The sequence below is a fragment of the Coniophora puteana genome (genome assembly GCF_000271625.1).
Source record: "Coniophora puteana RWD-64-598 SS2 unplaced genomic scaffold CONPUscaffold_13, whole genome shotgun sequence".
In the NCBI taxonomy this organism is placed as follows: Eukaryota; Fungi; Basidiomycota; class Agaricomycetes; order Boletales; family Coniophoraceae; genus Coniophora; species Coniophora puteana.
This window is the reverse complement of record NW_006913065.1, coordinates 432,181-453,926: the sequence shown is the minus strand read 5'-3', so window position 1 is coordinate 453,926 and position 21,746 is coordinate 432,181. Positions and strand designations below refer to the sequence as shown.

The window sequence follows — 21,746 nt, the reverse complement described above, 5'->3', positions numbered from 1 at the left end:
GTCGTCCCAAATTCCGCAGAAATCGATGCGCTGCGCCCCAAATCGCCCGTGCGAGGTGGCAACGCCAACACCCAAAGCCAGCAGCAGATGCAAAACAATCCTCCGCGCATGGCGCCACAAGCCCCTCAGTTCCAGCAGAATCAGATGATGATGCAGCCAATGATGAACATGGGTGGAGCGATGAACCCATTGGTCGGTATGGGGAACATGGCAGTGGGGATGGACGGTGGGATGGGCATGGGGAACTGGCCGATGGCTATGGGTATGAACATGGCGAATCCGATGGCAATGGGTGGGAGTATGCCTCCAATGAACAACATGGGAATGAATATGATGGATATGGGCATGGACGGTGGTATGGGTGGTGGCAACTTCTATCCCCAAGGGCAAATGGGGCGAGTGCCAGGGATGTGGATAGGTGCCGATGGCGGGGATGGCGGGGTGTGGGACGGAAGGATGAATGAAGAGATGTTCATGGGCGGTGCCGGGATGCAAGGGATGGGAGGGATGAATATGGGCATGGGCCCCCAATGGAACCAAGGTGGATACGAAGGGTTCCAACAGTAAGGATGTCTCGCCTTTACACCCCTACTTTGAACCTATTCAATGCGCCTGTGGCTGCTAGCTGAGCCCATCATACACCATGCATCATGCCTGAAGGCCTGACCGATGAACTGGCGCGCTTTGATACGCAAGAGGAGAAAATGCTTGATAAGTAGGATCTATTCCTAGCTGAAGTGTAGCTTTTCTTCGACGACTACTTGCGGAGGTTGCCGTTGATAGTCAAGAAGCTCACTCCAAGATGGGCAAGGATCCAGTAACTATCCAAATAGGAGCTCTTTGATACGATGCAGATGGATTTGAATAGAACGTCCATGAGAGATGAGATATCTCCAAAGACTAGGGAACCTCGATAGTCGTATCGGCTGGCAGAAACCAAGGCAGGGTCAGCTGATGCGGACGAGAACGACCTCACTAGCACCCAAGTCTTGTGTCAATGCATTTAATGGGGACGTCATTAGTATTTCCTGTGATGAAATAATGCGAAGCTCAAACGTACGTTTTTAAAGGTCAGAAACAAGAAGAAAAATCCCAATGTGATGTCCACTTACATATTCAAAGTCCAGGCAATCATAACCTCGAAAAGCTCTTGCAGTCTCACTGCTCAGTCACAAAGCGTCCATGGATGGAAGGCTTCAAGTTTTTGTGATATGCATGATTAGTGTTACAATTCAGCGTCCACCATACTTTGGCTCGGCAGAACCGAGTGCAGTGGAATCACGCTCATGGATTTCTGGGAATATTACCGGCGTCCTACCTGACGTTCAATATGACGATCAACAGAAGTCGGGGCCTTTTCTTCTTCTTTGACGTCACTTGCAGCCGCGGTGCGACTGGGAGCTCGGGCTACGAGGGCATTGGGCTTTCCATTTGACATACTGCGGCAATATTAAGACGTCAGCCATGCTTGGTAAATCATACCAAAGTTGCCGTGTGCCATCCAACTTCGTGGCGAGCGTCATCTTCAGAAAATAAGCATCAAAAGCTTCTGAATGTCGTGGGGAGCCGTTTGGCACTGGCAAAAGATAGAGTGGCGGCTCGACATTCATACTTTCATGGTTGCAACGAAAGCAAAAATGACGTCCAGTATGTGGGACAGGGTGAGGCATTGTATGACGAAGAAAGGCACACATAGCAACGATCGACACTAAGCGCTAGTCAGCGTGGGTCAGCGCTAGTCAGCATAGGTCAGCGTATGTTTCGGAACGCCACAAGGCTTGTGCATGATCTGTGCTGGTATGGAAAGTACTCGAGATTGACAGCGGGCCGTTCGGACGAGACAGTGAGAAGCAATCCGATGGCATCGGGGTCAGCGCAACTCCCAGTCGTCAGCAACTCTCGTTCGCACGCCTTGAACTTAACATCGCAGCAGATCGCGGCGCGCTTTGATCCATTCTTCGAACAAGTCAGCAGAGAAAGCCATCGCGAACTTCAAGTTGCTGACTTTTACGTCCGCCTAAAGGATGCGACCTCTCCGACGTCACTGGCTTCAGTCCGACGCCTGCCACTTCCATGACGCTCCTAAATAATGAAGGCGCCATTTGTCGACCCCTATAAGAATGGCCTGTGTTTGACCTCCTGAAGGTGCATCACAATCCACTCCGCATTATGACGACTCTCCCAGATACAACTACAGTACTCATTGTTGGCGCAGGGCCGGCAGGCCTCGCCTCCGCCTTGTCATTAATCAAACAAGGCGTTACCGACCTTACCATCGTAGACGCGGTAGCTCAGGGCGACAACGCGTCGCGAGCACTGGTCGTGCACGCAGCTACCCTCGAGGTGCGTACCATATCGCACGGCCTATTCCGACTTTGCGACTGACATCTCATCACGTTCAGGCTCTGGACACCATCGACTGTGCGCAAGAGCTCATTGACGGAGGAATCAAGAATAGGGTGTTCAGACTCTGGTCGCAGACTTCATCCCTCGCAGAGATTAACTTCGACACTCTGAAAGGGTACACCAAGTTTCCGTTTGCCTTGTCTGCGCCGCAGAGTCTGACCGAACGAATTCTCAACAAGAAGCTCAAGGGTTTGGGTGTTCACATCCATCGACCCCTGAAGGTTGTAGGCATGCGCCGACATGCCCAGGATAGCGCATACACCGACGTCACATTCGAGAATGGCAGCGTCATAAGGGCCAAATACATCATTGGCGCGGATGGAGCTCGCTCTGTCGTATGTCCTTCAGCTCAGTTTAATAAGAACGTGATATTGATCATTCCATGTAGGTTCGAACCAACGCTGGCATCGGTTTCGCGGATCCAGATGGCACGGACATTGCTACACTGGAAGGGAAGGTTAGCCAGCTCTGCACCGCAGACGTGATTCTCAACAACGAGGAGAGAGTCAACAAGGAGTTGCGCGTCATCGCTTCCTCCGGCTCTATCTTCATCTACGTTCCCCTTCCCAAGACCGTGAACGAACAGTATGGTCGCCCCTCTGATCAAACTATCTTTCGGCTCGTTACCGGATCCGCCCAAGAGATTCCTCATGCCCCCGGAGTCGAATGGCTGCAGAAGATGGCAGACAAAGACGGTCCTATCTTCATCTCCTCGGACCCTACTGTCAATCCTAACGGCACGACGATTAAGGATGTCGTCTGGTCCTCGCGGTTCCGCACGCACTCTGCTATCGCGGATCGCGCCTTCATTCGACTCGACTCTGATCCCAATGCGAATCCCAGCGATCCGAAGGCACCTGTCGAGGGGGGCGCTATCTTGCTCGTAGGCGACGCCGCGCACATCCACTCGCCCGCAGGCGGCCAGGGGATGAACCTGGGCATTCGCGACGCTGTCTCCATCGGCAAGCCCATCGCCGAGCACATCAAGGCTACCCAGTCTTCCCCAGCCACGGTTGATGATGACAAGATCCTACTCCACTTCGCTCAAGAAAGACACAATCGCGCGGCCGATGTCATCCATTTCACCAAATCGCTACTCGGTATGTTGGGGCCCAAGTACAGCGAGAAGCTTTTCTGGTGGCTGCCTATTAGTCGGGCAACTGTTCGGGATTGGGCGATTTGGATCGGTACGAAACCCAGGTTTGTGCAGTCGAGAATTGCTTGGAACTTGAGTGGACTAGGAAGACCCTGAAGGGCAGGAAGCAGCTATAATCCTCGAGAATAGTACTGATGTAGTATTTGCAATTTTTACTGTAGACGATGAACGTCAGAAATCTTGTGCTCGTTCAACAGCCGAACATCTAGAATTGACTTACCCATTTTTCGCATCATCTGCGCGTCCTTAAGAGAAACTGTTTGCTATTTGGCCAGATTCGTCGCCTGCGGAAACTACGCTTACATACCGCAGGGATGACGGAGGCGCAGGCATGTAAGCACAGGAAAGAGCTGAGAACAATCGGCAGACGCGACGCGACATCACCTCCCCGAGCCTTCTCCACCCCCACGCCCCCCAATCCTGTAGCCTCTTACGTTCCGCCCTTCTTGGTCTCCCTCTTCTTCATTCGCGCCTCTCATTCTGCTGCCTTCTTCTGCAATGGCACCAACACCCAACTCGGAGCAGAGTTTTCGGGCGAACCTCTCCCAGTTCCGCTGGGCTAGGGGCGCGACCGATGACTCGCAACAGGCACAGACGCCCATGCCATCATCAAACCCGTTCTCGCGCTTCTACAGCGCCGTAGCGGGAGACTACATACCTTTGCGTTCCGGCGAGCGTTCGAACGAGGAGGAGGCCTGGTTCGCGCTGTCGCGGTGGGAGAGGTACGCCCCACAGCTGCAGTTGCAGGCTCTCGTTTGCCCCAAATCGGTATGTCATCGGGCTAATGAATGAACTCTTTAGGTTGTTGGGCTTCGGTGGATGCCTGCTCGGTGCCGCTGTATGCTTCTTCGTGTCCTTTTTGGTGCTGCCAACTATTGCGTTTCGACCATCGAAGTTTGCGCTCGCGTTCAGGTGAGGTTTGTGATCGTAGAGTCACGAATGGCGATTTATGATGTTGCTATAGCCTTGGGAGCTTGCTTGTTATGTTCGGGTATGCACCTTCAGCCTTGCATGTTTGCCCGCTCACTTTAAAGACAGGTTCTCCGTGTTGATTGGGCCAATAAACCACCTCAAGCATCTTGTATCCAAGGAACGACTACCCTTTTCTTGCACATATTTTGCAAGCCTGGGGCTCACCTTGTACTTCTCGCTTGGGGTATGCGAAACTACCTTTGATGTTGAACCCACTTCTAACATGATGCGCAGGCTCGCTCGTATTTCGGCGCTCTGATTTGTGCGATCGTTCAAGTACGTCACTACTCTACACCTTGTCAACGCGTGGACCAACGGAATTTTTAGATCGTCGCTCTTGTAACCTATGTCCTCGCTTATTTCCCAGGTGGCGTGCAAACCCTTCGCTTCGGGGGTCAAGTCGCTCTGCGTGGTGCAGGGAGCCTCCTCCCTTTCTAGTCTTCTTATCCCTTTTGTAATAGCATCTTTGCTCTCTTATTTATCATTGTTACGGAGCTTGAAGCATTGACGGCAGATTGACTATTTCATATTTGGAAGATGCGAAGATGTGATGTATACCAATACATTTCTACTGCGGGCACAAATCGTAAATTATGCAGTGTAAGCAAGTTTGCAGCAGTATATCGAAGAGAATGTGCCCAATTTTGAAGAGGACAACAACGGGTGCCCGGATATTCATGGTCATGGCTCAAAGTCATCATGCAAACCCACGGTGTCACGCAGTCGCCGGGACATTATCTCTAGGAAACCTTGATATGACTCCCAGTTCGGCCCGGCAGTTTGAGGCGTCTGCACAGTAATGGTTAGAGATAATGGTGCACCGACAGCGAGGCTATCATGACATACAAGATCAAGGGACGCCACTTTTTGCAGAGGTGCGGCAATCCGTTTCCCCGCGTCCGACTTGAACACTTCCGGCTCAGGGGCGCTTGCCAAACGTGTTGATATTGACAGCCTAAAGTTCGGAGTACTAGGCGAATTGCGCTCGCAATAGCTGATGAGATGTCTCCAAAGCAGCAGAAGCAACATCTCCGTCGTACCTGCCATGAGAAAAACGCATGAGAAGTTTCTATGAAACGGGGAAGGGTAGTTACTCACCAAGGAGGAGTTTGACCTCGTCTTGTTTTGCAACTACCAGCCGCTCATACTCAGTATGGATTAATGAGCGCTTTTGTCCGATGTCCAAGTCCTGAAGGAAGCTGGGATCCGAAACGGCAACGATCTACAACGATGGAGTTTAGAAAAGATCCTAAAACTAGCTAGACTAAAACCCACCTCTTGGATGTTGTCAACGCGGATGTGATCTTTGAAAGAAAGCTCAGCAGATAAGTCGCCTATCTGTTTCAATGTGATAGCGAGATCTTCGCAGACACTCGTAAGGGCTTCGATTGAATCCCCAACAGAGGGGATGGTGCCTTTTGGGCTTTGCATTAGGACTCGTGACTTTATTCAAAACACTGCCACGTACCAATAAAGCGAGACGACTCAGGTCGGGGAAGGGCGAGAGATGGAGACAGGACCGGGGAGATTTCCGGCTCTAACGTGAACATATGAGCAGGAAATCCTCATCTCATGTACAAAAACAAGACCCACCTGTGAAGTCGCTCGCTGCGCCGAGATACTCAACAAGTGATTTTCGGAGCAATGCCTCTTGTCGTCGTACGTTCGTATCGAATCTGGACTCGGCATTCGGTCCTGTTGCAAGAAATTAGATTATCTTAGGAACTGAGCACACAATGAACAAGCATACCTGGGGCGGACAGCTGAGCCATGAGGAGCTCGGCGTCTGTCTGAGGGTTCACTGATTGTTTCCAATGACCGATTCCAAGACACCTGGCAGCCAGGCTCAAGATAGCGCCATGGATGCTCCCGAACCCAGAATTGGCGGACAGCTGACAGAAAGGTGAACTTGTATAAGTTGCTGATCGACTAACAATAATAAAGTAACCCGTACCAGGTCGGATTTGGGAACGAGAGGAAGAACGCTGCTGCACAATGACACCAACAGATGGATTTCTTCGATGAACGAAAGGGATATTTCTTCGTCAGCGTTCTTCAACAAAATAGAGATAGTGTCTCTATGATTTGACAAGAAGTCCAGAGCCTAGTGGGGGAAAACATGAGAACATATCCAACTAATCGAGATGAACGAAGAAATTACTTGGTGGCTGGCACTTGAATGATTCGAGCCCAGAGTAGCCATTATACCCGCAACCAACTGGAGGGCCGGCATAAACAACTGGTGATACCGGTGTACAGCAGATGGTAAGAAGCTGTCTCTGTCTAGTGACGGGATGAGAGAGATCCTGAGTTACGACGCGACAAACTCACCCATGAATGACTCGTCTGCCTCTGGTCTAGCGTCCAGATAGTCGCACTGAGCAAGGACAGGCAGGACTTGGGCCTCCATCAGTCGCTCGGCGCCAGACCGACTCTGAGCCATGCGGATGAAGAAAGACATCTTGGCCTCATAGACGTACAAAGGGTTCAAATCGTCTGAAAATCATCTTGAACAAAGTGCATTCATGCTAGCTCGAGGAACACTCACCAGGGTCTGGTTTCAGAACATACTGCAGATGTTGCTCTGCTTCCTTCAAGCCCCGTGCAAAGTTAGACAGGATGCCATAGCGTACCAAAGCCGTCAACACCGTACGTGACTTGTCCGATCGTCCGAGATATAGAAGCGAATCCAACGCAACGAACGCCACTGTCTTCCAAACTTCAGTGCCATCGATAGCATCTCTTGAGATAGTCATGACAAGTCTCTCAAGAATGGGCTTTATGGCAGCAAGAGTCCCAGATTCGAGCGATGACACCGACTCCTGGGTATGAGATACGGCGCCAGGGGAGTTGTACATTGAGACCGATTCGCTGAGCGAGTTGGACGGCTCGTCTCTGGAGCTAAACGCAGACAGGGTGAGGGACATTGACATGGAGCGCGTGCCGAAAGGCTGCACGGCAGACTCAAGAGTGGTGGTCTTGTCTGCTGCAACTAGATGCAGGTAGTTGACCAACGCAGCATAAAGGTTGCCCCGGACCAGCTCCGAGCGGTTCTTGTCCAAAATACACTCCAAGATGCTACGGAGGAGAGTGTAAAGACGTTCTGTCGGGAGCGAGCCAGCTTCGGCATCTCCGCCTGCAGACTGAAGCATGATCTGGTGTCGTCTGTCCTCGCGAAGCTTCGTGATGCAGGAAAGGATGGCTTCGGCAAGGAGGATGGCAGTAGGCTCCTGGATGTCAGCGGTGTGCAGGGTGGATGGCAAGACGTGCAGGAGGTCAAAGAGCATATTCTCTCGGCGATCATGGGGAAGTCGGGTGAAGCACTTCATGAGCGTTGTGTCCAGGACCCGGCGCCAAGATTCGTAGCCGGAAGCGATAGAATGTGCAACTTCACGACGGTGGTTCTCGATGGCACAGCTCGACAAAACGTAATCCATCTCGGCGACGAGTTTGTCCGTAGCACCTGGGTTTGCGAGTCTCCCTTGAGATTGCAAAGCGCGGCGGCCAGCGGTTAGCAGTGACAATAAGGCGACCTTATCGACGACCTCACAGCCGGTCGCATCCACGCGCACGCATGAGTGGAGGTTGAGATGCCCCAGAAGCTCCAAATTAACGGGATTCACAGCCAGCTGGTCAACCCAGTCGAAGTTAAGTGACTGAACGAGGTCGATGATCTTCAAGTAACTTTGTCCCATTCCCTCGAATGGCTGGAACACGTCCACATCCCAGCCGTTCGTCTCCTCATCGTATGCCACCTCGTTTCCAAAGAGGATCTGTAGAATGTCGAGAACACCCTTGTGGTGGTTCTTGTTCGTCAGAATATGCAAGTCAAGGGCAACTAGATCCAGAATCCTCGACCGAAGAGCCAAGAACCAGCGCAACGTCGGCACATTTGTAGTGACGCGAGACCCATCCTGGTACATAACCTGAATAGTTGGCTCCAGATCTGTCTCGGGCACCTGGGTTGGGAGAGTCGCCAAATGCCTAACGAAGAAGTCCTCCCGGGTCCGCAAGTAGCGCATCGTAGAATCAGAGGTGCGAGGGTGAGTGCACAAATGGTGTATAACTCGGTAACATCGCTCCGCCAGTGCCGGCAGGGCTACCATGAGTGGTGTCCCATTGCTCCACTGATACTCTCGAGACCTACCCTTCCCCTGCAAGCGCGGAACACCTGTGTTCAGCAACTCCAACAAGACATGCACGCAGGTACGCTGAGCCCCCATTGCATGCGGGTCTTGGATCTGGTGTCCGCTGTCAGATCCACCGAAGAGAAGGAAGTGGCCAAAGTTCGGGTACTGCTGTTCAGGCTCCGTCGAGCGATTGAGTAGCTCCAGCACCGCCAGTCGAATAGCCTGGTCCAATGCTTCTGATCCTGATCCTTCCCTGTCGGGAGCTCCAGCGCCAGTGACCTCGTCCGCGTGCGCCTCCGCTGCATCAACGTCGTCTGACGCCTCCACATCAAGCCTCTCACGGAATCCGCTTAGGATACGCTCTGAGTCTGGGCTGCGCTCGATCAGCGTGAGCAAGCTTGATGAGAAACCCGGGATGGTAGAAGAAGCTAGCTGCGTGATAATCTTGATCGCGAGAAGGACGACCTCCGGATGCGCCGCGTAAACCGTATAGGAGGCGATGGCAGGGATGACTTGGGGTCCATAGGACAGAGCACGGTCTAGTCGCGTGAAGTACGACCGCGAAGGCAGATCTCCAAGAAGCTGCGACCCGTTCAGTTCACCAAGGACAGGGATTAGCACGTCCAAGTATATGTCCTGAATATCAATAACGCGCTGCACGATGCGAAGTACGCGGACAATTGTGCTCTTGAAGTGGGGCTCTTCGTCCGCGAATTCTTTTTCAAAGCCTTCCACACCATCGACTAGATAGGACAGGATATTGGCTTGCAATGAGGTACCTGACAGGATACGTTTCATGATGTCGAAGCCAGGATGGACAAATAACCGCATGACGTTGTCCTTGTTCAGCTGAGAGTCATCGCCAGATACCACAAGCGCCTCAAGCTCGTAGCTTGCTAGTACACGCTCGATGAAGCACAGGCACAAGTCGTTCATCTGCCACCGGTCTGAAGGGCTCGCATATTCCCTGCGCGGGATGCCAGCGAAGACATTGTCGACGACAAACGAAACGTACGGTCCGATACCAGGTAGACGATACGACTGGCCTAGGGTTTCCGGTATCGTGTTGAGTGGCTCCGTGTCGGCAACGCGGTCCTTGAGGGCGATCCGCTTAGGCGTGTGAATGAGCGTACTGAGCAGTTTCAAGAAGGGAATAGTAGCAGGGTAGAGCTTGTATACCGACTCAACCTCCTCCAGTTCTGCTTCGACACCCTTGGCTGACGCTAGAATGTTTGATCCTGCTTTTACTGCGCGCACGTTGATGACTTCCAGACGCTCCATGAGATTCCACACCGTCTTACAGACCTCAACGCCTGCTGCGCCAGCGCCGGGCTCGCACATTGCGGCCAGCGTCTCAAATACAGCGCCCTTCAGCTCCAGCGGGATAACCAAGGGGATGAGAGAGACAAGGGTAGGCACTACACGGAAGGATGCGTTGCTAGTGATAGCAAGGCGCACAGCGATAGAGTCGGCCACAACTGTGGACACGAGGCGGAGGAAGGACTGTGCAAGAAGGACATCTTTGGGACCAATATCGACCTGTTGGGGCTGGGCGGCCTGCGACGGCGCAGGTGCATGGGACAGGCTAAACCCAGTAGAAGTACCCATAGGTTGTGCAGCTGAGTGGCCAGGCCGAGGCTGGGTACCTGCAGCCGCCCACGATTGGAGCAAAGAGAATATCATCGTCCAAGATACAGTAGGACCGGCGTTGAAGCGTGACGACCCCGCTGACGGAAGGTTGCTGCCTGGGATAACCTCGCTGCCGCCTCTTGCTAGGAAGTTGTACGCAAGTTCGCTGCATTGCTGTCCCTTCGCAAGTCCAGCAAGCATGTCGTACAATGACATAGTCATGTCGACGTCGCGAGCTTGAGTTGACCACACCGCCCATTGAAGAAAAGCAGGAAGCTTCCCAGCTGATATCTCTGTGTATTCCATCCATGACAAGCCTTGAACGTCGTGAGGCTTAGCACCCCAGAATTGTAAGGCCCGCTCGGGAGGAAGCGACGTGTAAAGGAGACCAATGAAGGAATAGAGGACGGCGATGTCGTTCCGAGGAGCATTAGTGGATTCTGACTCAGAAGAGGGGAGTGTGGATCGGAACATGCGCGACCGGTCTGTCCGAGCGCTGGCAAGGACAATGTCTTCTTGCCGCTGTTTGATCTTGCGCAACTCGGAAGATGCATACATGATCAACGTGCGAACCAGGCCCTCAAAGACCTTCAGCACCGCGAGCTTAAACTCGTCTGTCGGTATTTCACGTTGCTGGTCTTGCTCCGACGAGCTTTGAAGGGTTGTGGCAAAGGAGGTTGGCGACGTGCCCCTTGTGCGGCGCTGCAAAAGCAAAAGTGACGACGCGAGGAAGGTGAAAGCACCACTCTGCACTGCATTCCATATCTGGGTCTCTAATTCTTCTGTCTTAAATCCGTCCCTCGACTCCAGTGAATTATCGCGATGGCGAGTTTCGGTGAGGAACAGCGTCCATCTGAGGAGGAGGACTGCCTTAAGACCAGAATCCCTCCATTCTGTATTGATGGCAAGTTTGTTCTTCATATATGCGAGGACGGTCTTGTTCGTAGCAAGATCGTGTCGAACCTTACCCCCAATAGAGTCTGGGTCAACCGAATCGAATAAGGCGAGGACAGAGGATAGGATGTGGAAGGTCATGGGGTCGTATGGATTTGTGGATAACCAGTCAACAGACTTCTGCAGGTCGGTGGGCGACAGGTAGCCAAGACGAGCAATTTGGAAGTACACAGTGGCGAGGACTCTTCTCTCGTATTTCAGTGAATCATAGCGCGCGTTGAGAATATCGTAGCCAAGAGTGGGGATGGCACCTGAAAGGCGTTAAGCATGTCCATCAAAACCTACAGCATAAGCTCACCTTGCTTTGGGGCCACGGTGTTGCTAACAGCACTCTGCTTCGCTGTCTGTGCGTGCGCTAGAACACCTCCAAGCGCGTCCACTTGGCTGAATATCCTGTAAGCTAAGGACGCATCTCCTGCTCCGACCTTTGCTGGCGGTATGAGCTCTTGTTGTACGAACGCGTTGATGCGCATGTATAACCGGGGCGCGTCCTGTATTTCGGCGAGCTCGGCCGCCTCGAAAAGATACCTCAAGCAGTCTGCTAAGTGTCGCCTACGTTGATGAAACTCGGCGACTGCAGCCTCCATGCATTGTTCAGGGCTCGTGTTCGGGTTATCGGACATTATAGTGTGCAGTATGCTGGCGACGTAGTTTTCTGAACATTGAAGTTGTTGTGCAAGAAAGATGGCTTGCTGCGCAAAGTCGGCATTGACTGCAAGTGAGCGCCCACCGACGGATATCTTTCCTGCTGGATGTTCAATATGACGAAGTTCACGTATTACACAAAGAAGAAATGACAATACGCACCGCTCTGAAGGTCCTTTTGTTCCTGAGGGTTGCTGGGTCCAACCTCAAAGAGTTCCAACAGACGCGCCTTGCTCACTAGCAAGGCATCAAAGAGCTCCTGCTCGCCGTAGTTTTGCGAGCCAAGGGTAGCGAGCAAGACATTTCTGAGCCCAGATATTGACTCCATCGTCGAGTATGGCTCCCAGCCTCCTGTAGGCAGCGGCGAGTGTGTTCGAATGGCTCCGCGTCAACCTTCCTGGACTTGTCGCGTCCGAAGCGTGGGAACAAATTTCCTGCAGGGCAACACGCGTCCGGCAACTCACCACTTCGTACCGTCACCCGTGCCCCTCGAACACCTGACTCAGGACGCGTTCGCGTTCTTGGACCCCAGGAGCTTCATCCGGACGCTCTAAGCCTTTCATCGAGCTCAGGTGCTTACATTCAACACGTTGAATACTTGCGTCTCACTATCTAGACTCTCCATGTATCATTACCCCCAATTCACTCGACACATCATTCACTCACCTCGCCCGCGGACACGCATCATTCGAGAACTTAAATGACCTGTCCTAATCCCGATCCGAAGACAAGAGTCGCGTGCCCTTCCGCACACATCTCATCTCTCTCTCTCTTCCCCACTTCCCTCCCCCCCACATTGACTCACTCAATTCTACCTCGACGTTCACCATGGCCGACATCGTCTACAGACAATACAGGGGCGAAGATGACCTCCCGTACATCATGAGTCTCGTCCAAACAGAGCTTAGCGAACCGTATGTTATCTTCACGTATCGCTACTTCCTTAGTCAATGGTAAGCCCCTCCGCCCTACAGCTTGAAAGCTTATCTGAGCATTTCTGCATCCGTAGGCCCGAACTGGCTTTCCTTGTAAGCCCACAGTGACACCTGCACGGTGGATTCCTGACAACGTATTCATGCAGGCTATTCCTCCAGGTTCATCCGAACCGATTGGGGTCATCGTTTGCAAACAAGATGTACATACCCGCGGAGCTAACAGAGGGTATATAGCCATGCTCAGTGTCAACAAGAACTGGAGAAAGCGGGGCGTAGGTGCGCTATCCGAGTTATTCGGTTCCAGCGTGGGCACATACTTACGGCCGTATGGATTGTGCATGCATCCCCAGCCAGCACTCTTGTACGCCGCTCTATCGAAGTCATGAAGCAACATGGTGTTCAAGAGGTCCGTCACGTTTTTCGCGGTATCTTATCGCCTCCTCACGCTGTTTCAGGTTGTTCTTGAAACAGAATATGATAATGCAGCCGCACTCTCCCTTTACGAATCTCTCGGATTCATCCGCGAGAAGCGCCTGTATCGCTTTTACCTGAACGGCAAGGATGCTTTCCGCCTTGTATTGCCTGTACCACCGTCTGCCACTCAAGAAGCCGCAGCAGATGCAAGTTTGTACCTCGGCTTCGCGTCCATACTCCACCTGCAGTCCATCGCTGCCTAATCACCGGCACCCACGGCCCTTACCCTACACGTGTCTTGACTTGCTATCATATTAGTACCCTAATTATTACCGATTACTTTGCCAGCTCACAGCCGTGACTTCACTCGCACATTACGGCTCCCCTCCTTTCTACACTCTCAATTCTCTGGGCTTTTGCTTTGCTCAAGCTTTGCTTGGTATTATTGGCTACGTTGATATCGCTCGCATAGTACCATTGTATAATATTGTCCTCGTACATGTACCTATAACCCTGCTCAAGTTACCACTCTTCAGAACACATGCATGATCGACTTGAAAGTGGACGCGTTGGTTCAGAGGTATCCGACAAGACACGTGCAAGGTCGCAGGACCAAGTTCCATCAAGCTAAATGTGGTTGAAACCGTTTGTTACTTATTGCTAGATGAAGTTCCCGCAGCGGGTACGGCAAATGCAAGGCGCTCCTGATTCACCCAGAGCACTACTGAGTCACCAGTGCAGGTGACGCGTCGACGCGTCCGAAGACGCGCCTGTTCGATATTAACTGTGACGCCATGGTCTTCTTTTCGCGCCACCATGAACCTCGCACACCATTTTCGTCCTGTCCCACGTTAACGTTCGACACTTCGGAGACCAGTCGATTGATTCTCGTTGTCTCTCGATTTATTCACCAGCTCGTTGGCCCCTGTCAGACCCACCGACTCCGAGTCCATTGACTCTACGGCTTATTAGGCAACATACGTTCATATAAATTACGCTCCTAGCGCGAGCCATCGTCGTTGTCCCCTGGAGAATCAATTCTACTGTCACTGTGCGATGCGGCCAGGCTTTCTGATCTACGTTCAACCCCAGTTTCGACCTCATAATGCTCGGATTACTCACCAACGAGAACCCTTAATCTTACTGGCCCAGGGATTGCCAGTCTTAAGTATTATCCCGGGACACTTGTGAGTCTCTATCTGGCGCTCTTGATCAGATGCTTAGAAGGTCGCTATCTGGTTAGAGAATGTCGCTTCTTGGTTAGGTAGACTGGCTCGAAGTTGTAATTCTTCAGATCTTTGGTCTTCAACCGTCCCAAACCTAGAGGACGACTTACCTTGGCGATTAGGAGCGGATGATCATGGAATCAATGTATAATCACCTCTAGAATGAATTGCTGATTACTGGTTCTCCTCTGGACAGTGTCTCCTTTGGACATCTCGGACGGAACTGACTGGCCCAGGCAGCCGCAAGCCGCCTCAGGCTTGCCAGCCGCCCGCCATAATGCAAATCACCTACGTTACTCCTGCTTACGCTACACTCCTCCTTCACCTTCCTCTATCTTGTCGTTTTACAACTTGTGATCTTCGTTGCCTTTACCATGTCTCCCGACATCGCTATGCATGCTCGGCTGATGACGCCTTTCAGCTGTCTATCGCTTGATCACACCGTGGACTGGAATGAGGCCGAACAAGGGACGATGGGCAAGCTCTTCTCGGTCGTCACTTTCTCGCCCGGTGTACACCACAGGGTCAACGCATCTCTACAAAAAGCACTCCAGATTGACATTGGACCCGTCGCAGATGTCAAAAGCCTGAAGAGTGTAAGCCCCTCTTTCTTGATATCCCGTTTGCTCGCTGACCGGAGCCAACTTCTTATCGTAGGCGACGGACCAGTGCGTATCCCGTTTAAGAAACAAGGACCTACGGCGAGAAGTCAAGTACCTCCTCGGCGCTGTCGGTGAAGACCTGCAGGAGCTCGTACGGACAACCGTTGCAGGCCAGGCGTACACGGTCATGAATAATCTAACTGCCGTCAATTACATCGGAGGTGGGGCTTACGGCCAGGTCTTTGAGGTCAAGGACTGCAGCTCGCACGCGACGTTTGCGCTCAAGACAGTCGGAAAATCCGTGCTCGAGGAACCTACTCACCTTGCCAACTTTCAACGCGAGGTCGAGGTGATGCGGGCGCTCGCAGGGGACGCACGATTCACTCGTTTGCTTGCATCCTTCCAGGACGAGAGCAATTGCTATTTGCTCATGGTACGTTGGCGATATATCCTCATCAAATATATGACATGCTGAATTGTGCAGCCTTTTTACAAGCGAGGAGACCTATTTAGCATTATCGGGGAGCGCTTTGAGAGTGGGAGGGGAATCTCAGCCGAAGAGCTCCGTCCACTCTTGGCTGAACTTGTGAGCATCATTTGTGAAGTTATCCTACTATCCCACTCATACCATTGTTCTCAGCTCTCCGCCATTGAAGCCATGCACGCTCGAGGATACGTACATGGTGATATCAAGCCCGAGAATTTGCTCATTGGGGACGACAACCACCTCGTCCTCGCCGACTTCGGATTCGCTCGTCAAATGACTAAGTCTTCTGCGTTGCACAATCTCAAGAAGTTCTTCAAGAAGAGCTCACAGAGTCCGACCGCTGGGGCTGGAGGTAGCCCCGAGTATCTCTCACCTGAGTACTGGATCGATGGGTCCTGTGGGTACGAGAGCGACTTGTGGGCATTCGGTGTCACAGCTTACATACTAGCTACTGGCCGTGTAAGTCATTCCTACTCCTCGGTCTTCACCTAACTGATATAAAGCTCGCAGTATCCTTGGGATGGAGATAACGATGCTATCAAGATGGTAAAACAAATTATTGAAGAACCCGTGTTCTTCCGCCTAGCAGACAATGTTCATCGGGAGCTGAAGGAGCTCATCACCAAGGTACGAAATTACGTATCAATTTCTTAGCGACTTCTGACGGTAGCTTCAGATGCTCGTAAAGGACAAAACCGATCGGCTCTCCCTCGAGGAAATAAAGGTACACCCTTTCTTTAGGCCAATGTAAGACTGCATTATCATCTCACTCTCAGTGACTGTCGCTGAGATTGCCAAAATCACCAGAAACTGGACCGCTGTTGCGAGGCGGGAGAACGTCATGCCCGAGATCATTCAATCCTTCAATCTTCCCTCAAAACGACCAGATAACGCCAATGAATATCACCTCGGGCCTCTAGCTGATAAGAAGAATGATCCGTTCCCAGGTTTCACTTCCGGCATTCAGGCTAGGGTACATGTGAAGGTTGTGCAGTATGTATCTGTAGAAGAGACATCTTCGGAAGAAGACGGAGACTCAAGCAGCTCTTGTACATCGGGCTCCTCGTCTTCGGGCTATGGGACATCAAGTACTCTCGTCGATAACTCACCTCCCATATCGCCACTGCTAGCTTTGTTCGCTTCCACCCCGGCTCCCAACACACCTCCTTCCCCAATGGATAGCGCAAAGGCATACATACCGCCGAGAAGGTCACACTACCAAGCTTCGAATGGGAGGAACTCTAGATCGCGTGTTGATGCAGCGACAGCGAGGCGTACCGACGGGCGCCGTCGTGGACAGAATGGACCAATATCTCCACTCCTCACTTTACGGCACATTCCGGGGCTAATCGAGATGCTGCCTACGATGGAAGAGGTCCCGGGCGAGCATTATCCCGAGGACGACTCCGCGGAGCAGCCAAACGCTTCTTCCAGTTCCAGTTCGCGGACGGCAAGTTCAACCATCGACAGTTGCCCATCGACCCCCAACAACAGCTTATCCAGCACGAATCGCACCACGCCTTCACCGCAGACGCTGTGTCAATTACCCCCCTTTTCCCCCTCGACACCTCTAAGTGTAGGCTCTCTTGCCGCCTTCATTACGCCGCAGTCAGCGAGTCAACATCGCCGGAGTCGCATTTTCCCCTCCTTGCTGGTCGTCTGAGCAGCAACCCCACCACAGTAGCCATTTATTCCAGCCCGTTATCATATTTTAGCTTGATTATCCAACCACACCAGTAAGTCACAATAGATCTCCTGCTGTTTTTTTATTAAATCTAACCTAGGTTCTCAGCTACCTTTGAGCTTTAATTCTATCAATTTGAATCCTCATCTGCATCACTGCCTGTATCCCATGTCATGCCGCTCTATAGGTTTTCGCTATTTCTATCGTATCGCTTCTTTCTTTATCTTCGGAGCAGCTGGTGTAATAACTTTCATTATAAAAAAACACTCTAAATGACCTATCGCCTGTGTATCTGATTGTTCTTTCAAAAAGGTATATTGTGTCTAATATGGAGGTGACAATTTCTCCAATAAATAAGTTTCGATCTACGAACATGGGCTAGAAACACAACTACAGTATACAGACTCGTCGATTTCAATGCAACATTAGTCGAAGAGATCTTCATCCGAGGCCAGCTCATGGCAAGTTGGGCTTCACTATGAGGTCGATCAGTACATGACAATTGCTTCTCAACGATACCGTAGTACTCACCACCCTGGGTCCAGATCGCCTGGTCGGAGCCATCAGCATTGGGCGTCAGCGACAAAGTGTAGCTGGTGTCAAAGGCACCGGCAGCCCAGGCCGTGAAGCCAATGAGGGTATCCGCGTTGTTCTTGACATACGCAAGCTCCTGGTTGAGGCTTTGCGCAATCATCAGCCGGTGGCCTTGAGCTTATCTTAGGGATTGGACCTACTCAGTCTCGCAGGAGGACGTGCTTCCGCCTCCGGTCTCGCTCAGGATGGCCTGGCGGTTGCCGTTCGACTTCAAGAAGTTGACGAGGTTGGTCAGATCGTCGACGCCGTTCTAGTTGGATCGGAAGGATTAATCCTATGAAGGTCAAATGATAAGATAGCCTAGCTTGCCTTAGTACAGTCAGTGTGAGTGCCGCTGCTGTCAGAGTCAAGATAATAGTGGACTGTCAATGAGTCAGCACAAAGAAACAATAATTTACGCTGCCAGTGACCTACCATCAAAGAGGAGTTTCTCAACTCCGCCGGCGGGGTCAGTGAGCTTAACGAGAGCCGGCCCTGCTTCCGTAGGGAGGGCACCAGCGCTCGAGTAGCTGGATCCAGGCATCAAGATATACTGCGAATTCGCACCCGCGCTACGAATAGCATTGATAGCAGCTTGAACACTCTAAAAAATCCTGTCAGCCTGCGTTTGATTTTGAGGGGTACAACCTTCGACTGACCTGCGTCCAAGTGGGAACGTCCAAGTCATGAGGCTCGTTCATGACACCGAACTGGAAAGGCCTTGATCAGTCAAATATTACCGAAAACATAGGATGACCTCGTGCGCACAATGATATGGTCGTCATCCTTGAACTTGCCCGCGACCTTACCCCAGAAATCGGCAAACTGGTCGTTGCTTGGCCCGCCCTGGTTAACGATACCGCCGTTCCAGCGCGCGTAGTTGTGCTATCGAAATATGAGACGAGGAATCGCAAGCACCAGGGAGAGAGACGAAGTCTCACCACGTCAACGATGACATATGGGTTAGTGCTAGACGTCCTAGCGGCCTGCACAGAAGCGCTATACTGAGAGAACCACCCTTCGTCGATGTCTCCGCCGAGCGTTGGGGTCATGAGCTGCCATGCTAAGAACTCGTAAGAATACTGTGAGTATACCGAACAATATTGCCCTACCAAACGCTACAAGCAGGACGGCCTTGTTAGCTCAGAGATATGTTTCTGATAGGGTGTGTTACTTACGAATGCGGAATATGTTTACACCTTGGGAGGCGAAATGGGCGAACTGGTCGGGAGGTGGGGCAACACCACTTCCGGCGGCGAGGTTGCCGTCAGTACCCTGTTTCGTGGTTAGCGATGGATATTTACGTTCCTCAGATGCAACACACCACACCGAAGTCCCAACCCGCGGTGTTCAGACCTCCCAGAGGTCCAAGAGCAGCGAAAGCCACCTTTGAGGAAACGGCTAAAGCGAGTAGAGAAAGGAACTTCATATTATACGGCGGAGTTCTGATTGGGGTAGGTCAAAAAGGACTTGTGTTGGGACGAAATCCCTTTAGCTTCGACATAAAGGCCTTTTATATTCTTGCGGTCTGGAAGATAAGGGCGAGGAAAATCCGAAGTATAGTAGCAACCATGAACTATAGACGTGCTGTGGCATACGTGCCATTGCAACAAGATTGCGGATAATTCATGGGTACCCTGGGCTGGTGCAACGGGGTAATAGCTGGTAATAGGCTGTGTCATATGCTGCAAGGTGATCGACGAGGGTGATCCGCGGTGCCACAGGGAGTCATACCGCGTTGCCAACAGACCTGGACCTAGTTACAGTAGGGACATCCTTCAACCAAGATATTGGATTATGTCACTTTCCTGGTCCCAGTGGCCTGCTGCCAGCGCAAGCTGTACAAAGAGAACTGCTTGTCTCCCAGTTCCTCTGCACCACGTCTACTCTCAGACCCGCCCGAGCTAACACCTCGTGGCCTCATCCGATTGCGAACCTTGTGATGTACCTCAGAAGGACCGCATGGGTTACCAGTTTCTCTGGCGAATGTAAACTAATGCCATATCCACCGGGGCCTTCTGCGTTCCTCGGGTGCCCTTCCTAAATGCCCTAGAAGAGAGAGGCCATTAAGGCACATAAAAGAGCCTATGAACAATTCGAATAAAGTAGGTCAAGCTAGCAAACGATGCCACTTATGTTTTAAATACATCCCAAGACTCATTCATGCAGTGCATCTTGAAGCTCGAGATAGTAGCAGGGCACCAGAATGACTCCCAGCCTCAAGTGAGAGGCGCGCGCATGTCTCCAACATGTCCCTCGCAGCCAATGGCACTTCATCATGGGTCATGAATGATAGCTGAACTATCCTCAAGCAAGCTTCGGCCAGCCGTCGGTATTTTGAGGAGCAGAGATTGTTGAACGGACAAGCGATCAATCGATCATGATGCTTAAGAGATGCATGACGACTCGGAAGTTCCTCGACTGAGCAGCGAGCTCAACTAGGGAACGTGCCGGAAGACCATCGGCAACTAACGATTCCGAGACTCCCGGAGCCGAAAACGGGGGAAAACAACGTCGTTAACTCGGACTCGAAGTACCCCACTTTGACTCGTGACTGGTACGTACTAGTATCTGCTTCTGCGTACCCTGGCAAAGAAAGACTCGTCCAAAATCCAATCACCTAAAGGTGTCAATCCGGAGAGTGACGCGAGTGCACTTTGAGCTGGATTAACGCAGTTTAGAATGCGGAAGCTTCAAGCCAACGCTGCAGAGGTGGCGTTATTGATTGCGACAAAACCAAGATGGAATATACTCAAAAACCCTTTGCTTACGGTCATCAAGGTTATTCCATGATGTATGTAGCGACGTTGAAACCACACGCACACCCATTTTGAATGTCGGCCTAACTCATGGTCACATTTTCAAGAAGTTGTGCGATAGCAAGGCCTCTGAGCTAGTGGTTATACACTATGCTTTCCGGTAGCGATTCCAGCTGATTATTCTTGTGGGTATACTTCAAGCCTCCGAAGCTTCATTGCTCGACATTTGGTCGGTGGAAAATCTCTGGAGAATCCACGTATCCATCACAGAAAGTGGGGAAAAATTATAAGTATTATGGTGTGAGCGTACTTACGATCGTCACTATGGGCTACGATAGAGGCCCACCGTGAGAAAGGGAACATTATGAGGGTGGACTCGGGCACTATATTATAGTGCTCGGTCCGACAGAGAATTATAGACACGCACCGTATGAATGCCATGTATTATAGCCAACTATAGATGGTCATCCAAAGAGTCGTGTTCAATGTAGACGCCCAGTGATTTTGCACGGTATAATTTCATATATTATAGAATCTTGTCAAGTTAGTCACCTACATTATAGAGATCTGCTTCTCCAGCTTCTCTGCTTCATGACTTCTCTTATGCTTCTCTGTCCGTCTTCTCTTCTCCCAAACCTCCCGAACCACTGCAAAGTGGTGTTCTATCAAATTCCGACAAACGAACCAACAGAAGCAGTCAGAGGGCCCGGATTGAATTCTATGTCAGAATTACGTCTAGTATTCGACCCTTTACGGCTTTATTGGTTCATCCAGAAGCCTCCTACACGGCGATGTTCCTCCTAGAGGTCTACAAGTAAACATCGCCTTCATACGTCTATTTAGGCGCTTGGTATCCCAGCGGTACTTTAAGCGCTCACGCACTCGTGTGGCTCCGCGTTCATCGCATAGGGCCACGTTCTGCTTACGTAGCCGTCTCACATTACCGTGGGACTTGGACTGCACAGTAGTTACGAATACGGTAGTGACTTCACACGCTCCTGTCATATATATACAGTCGCTACCATGAATATCATCTAAGTCTTCTCTCTACCTCGAACGACTACCATCGTCTACCAACCAGCCTAACCAGCTCTACTCAACCTTCAATACTAACAGCCCGGTGAGTTCGCGCCTTTATAGACTTCCATGTCATACTCGCGTTCGTCCTTTGTCA

At 51.5% G+C, this 21,746-nt stretch overlaps 6 protein-coding genes across 6 annotated transcripts; 4 read left to right on the top strand and 2 right to left on the bottom strand.

Moving 5' to 3' along the window:
- Nucleotides 1-2,169: 2,169 nt before the first annotated feature.
- Nucleotides 2,170-3,742, top strand: CONPUDRAFT_139412 (FAD/NAD(P)-binding domain-containing protein; the record flags this gene model as incomplete). The annotated part of the gene is made up of 3 exons (XM_007774868.1): nt 2,170-2,343; nt 2,403-2,741; nt 2,795-3,742. The coding sequence occupies 3 exons, from the start codon at nt 2,170-2,172 to the stop codon at nt 3,656-3,658; spliced, it is 1,377 nt and encodes a 458-aa protein (XP_007773058.1). The 3' UTR covers nt 3,659-3,742.
- Nucleotides 3,743-3,974: 232 nt separating this feature from the next.
- On the top strand, nt 3,975-5,111 carry CONPUDRAFT_129982 (ER-to-golgi vesicle protein transport Sft2). The gene is made up of 6 exons (XM_007774867.1): nt 3,975-4,284; nt 4,364-4,474; nt 4,527-4,553; nt 4,601-4,718; nt 4,769-4,810; nt 4,862-5,111. The coding sequence occupies exons 1-6, from the start codon at nt 4,061-4,063 to the stop codon at nt 4,970-4,972; spliced, it is 633 nt and encodes a 210-aa protein (XP_007773057.1). The 5' UTR covers nt 3,975-4,060; the 3' UTR covers nt 4,973-5,111.
- A 104-nt stretch (nt 5,112-5,215) lies between these two features.
- CONPUDRAFT_92653 (uncharacterized protein) lies at nt 5,216-12,220 on the bottom strand (the record flags this gene model as incomplete). The annotated part of the gene is made up of 13 exons (XM_007774866.1): nt 5,216-5,323; nt 5,381-5,574; nt 5,633-5,756; nt 5,810-5,949; nt 6,003-6,071; nt 6,128-6,229; nt 6,285-6,426; nt 6,489-6,638; nt 6,696-6,817; nt 6,866-7,030; nt 7,083-11,498; nt 11,546-11,992; nt 12,055-12,220. 13 exons carry the CDS (start codon nt 12,218-12,220, stop codon nt 5,216-5,218), a joined length of 6,345 nt encoding a protein of 2,114 aa, XP_007773056.1.
- Nucleotides 12,221-12,389: 169 nt separating this feature from the next.
- CONPUDRAFT_129975 (acyl-CoA N-acyltransferase) lies at nt 12,390-13,773 on the top strand. The gene is made up of 6 exons (XM_007774865.1): nt 12,390-12,464; nt 12,620-12,845; nt 12,902-12,920; nt 12,974-13,103; nt 13,178-13,233; nt 13,283-13,773. Exons 2-6 carry the CDS (start codon nt 12,721-12,723, stop codon nt 13,502-13,504), a joined length of 552 nt encoding a protein of 183 aa, XP_007773055.1. The 5' UTR covers nt 12,390-12,464; nt 12,620-12,720; the 3' UTR covers nt 13,505-13,773.
- Nucleotides 13,774-14,377: 604 nt separating this feature from the next.
- CONPUDRAFT_168491 (kinase-like protein) lies at nt 14,378-17,219 on the top strand (the record flags this gene model as incomplete). The annotated part of the gene is made up of 8 exons (XM_007774864.1): nt 14,378-14,428; nt 14,485-15,063; nt 15,125-15,502; nt 15,554-15,655; nt 15,710-16,015; nt 16,067-16,183; nt 16,233-16,303; nt 16,364-17,219. The coding sequence occupies exons 2-8, from the start codon at nt 14,842-14,844 to the stop codon at nt 17,217-17,219; spliced, it is 2,052 nt and encodes a 683-aa protein (XP_007773054.1). The 5' UTR covers nt 14,378-14,428; nt 14,485-14,841.
- Nucleotides 17,220-17,545: 326 nt separating this feature from the next.
- On the bottom strand, nt 17,546-20,137 carry CONPUDRAFT_139408 (glycoside hydrolase family 5 protein). The gene is made up of 11 exons (XM_007774863.1): nt 19,138-20,137; nt 18,992-19,088; nt 18,926-18,931; nt 18,755-18,876; nt 18,582-18,698; nt 18,473-18,523; nt 18,249-18,417; nt 18,144-18,196; nt 17,975-18,084; nt 17,772-17,920; nt 17,546-17,716 (listed from the first exon to the last, which is right to left on the bottom strand). The coding sequence occupies exons 1-11, from the start codon at nt 19,240-19,242 to the stop codon at nt 17,697-17,699; spliced, it is 999 nt and encodes a 332-aa protein (XP_007773053.1). The 5' UTR covers nt 19,243-20,137; the 3' UTR covers nt 17,546-17,696.
- Nucleotides 20,138-21,746: the final 1,609 nt, after the last annotated feature.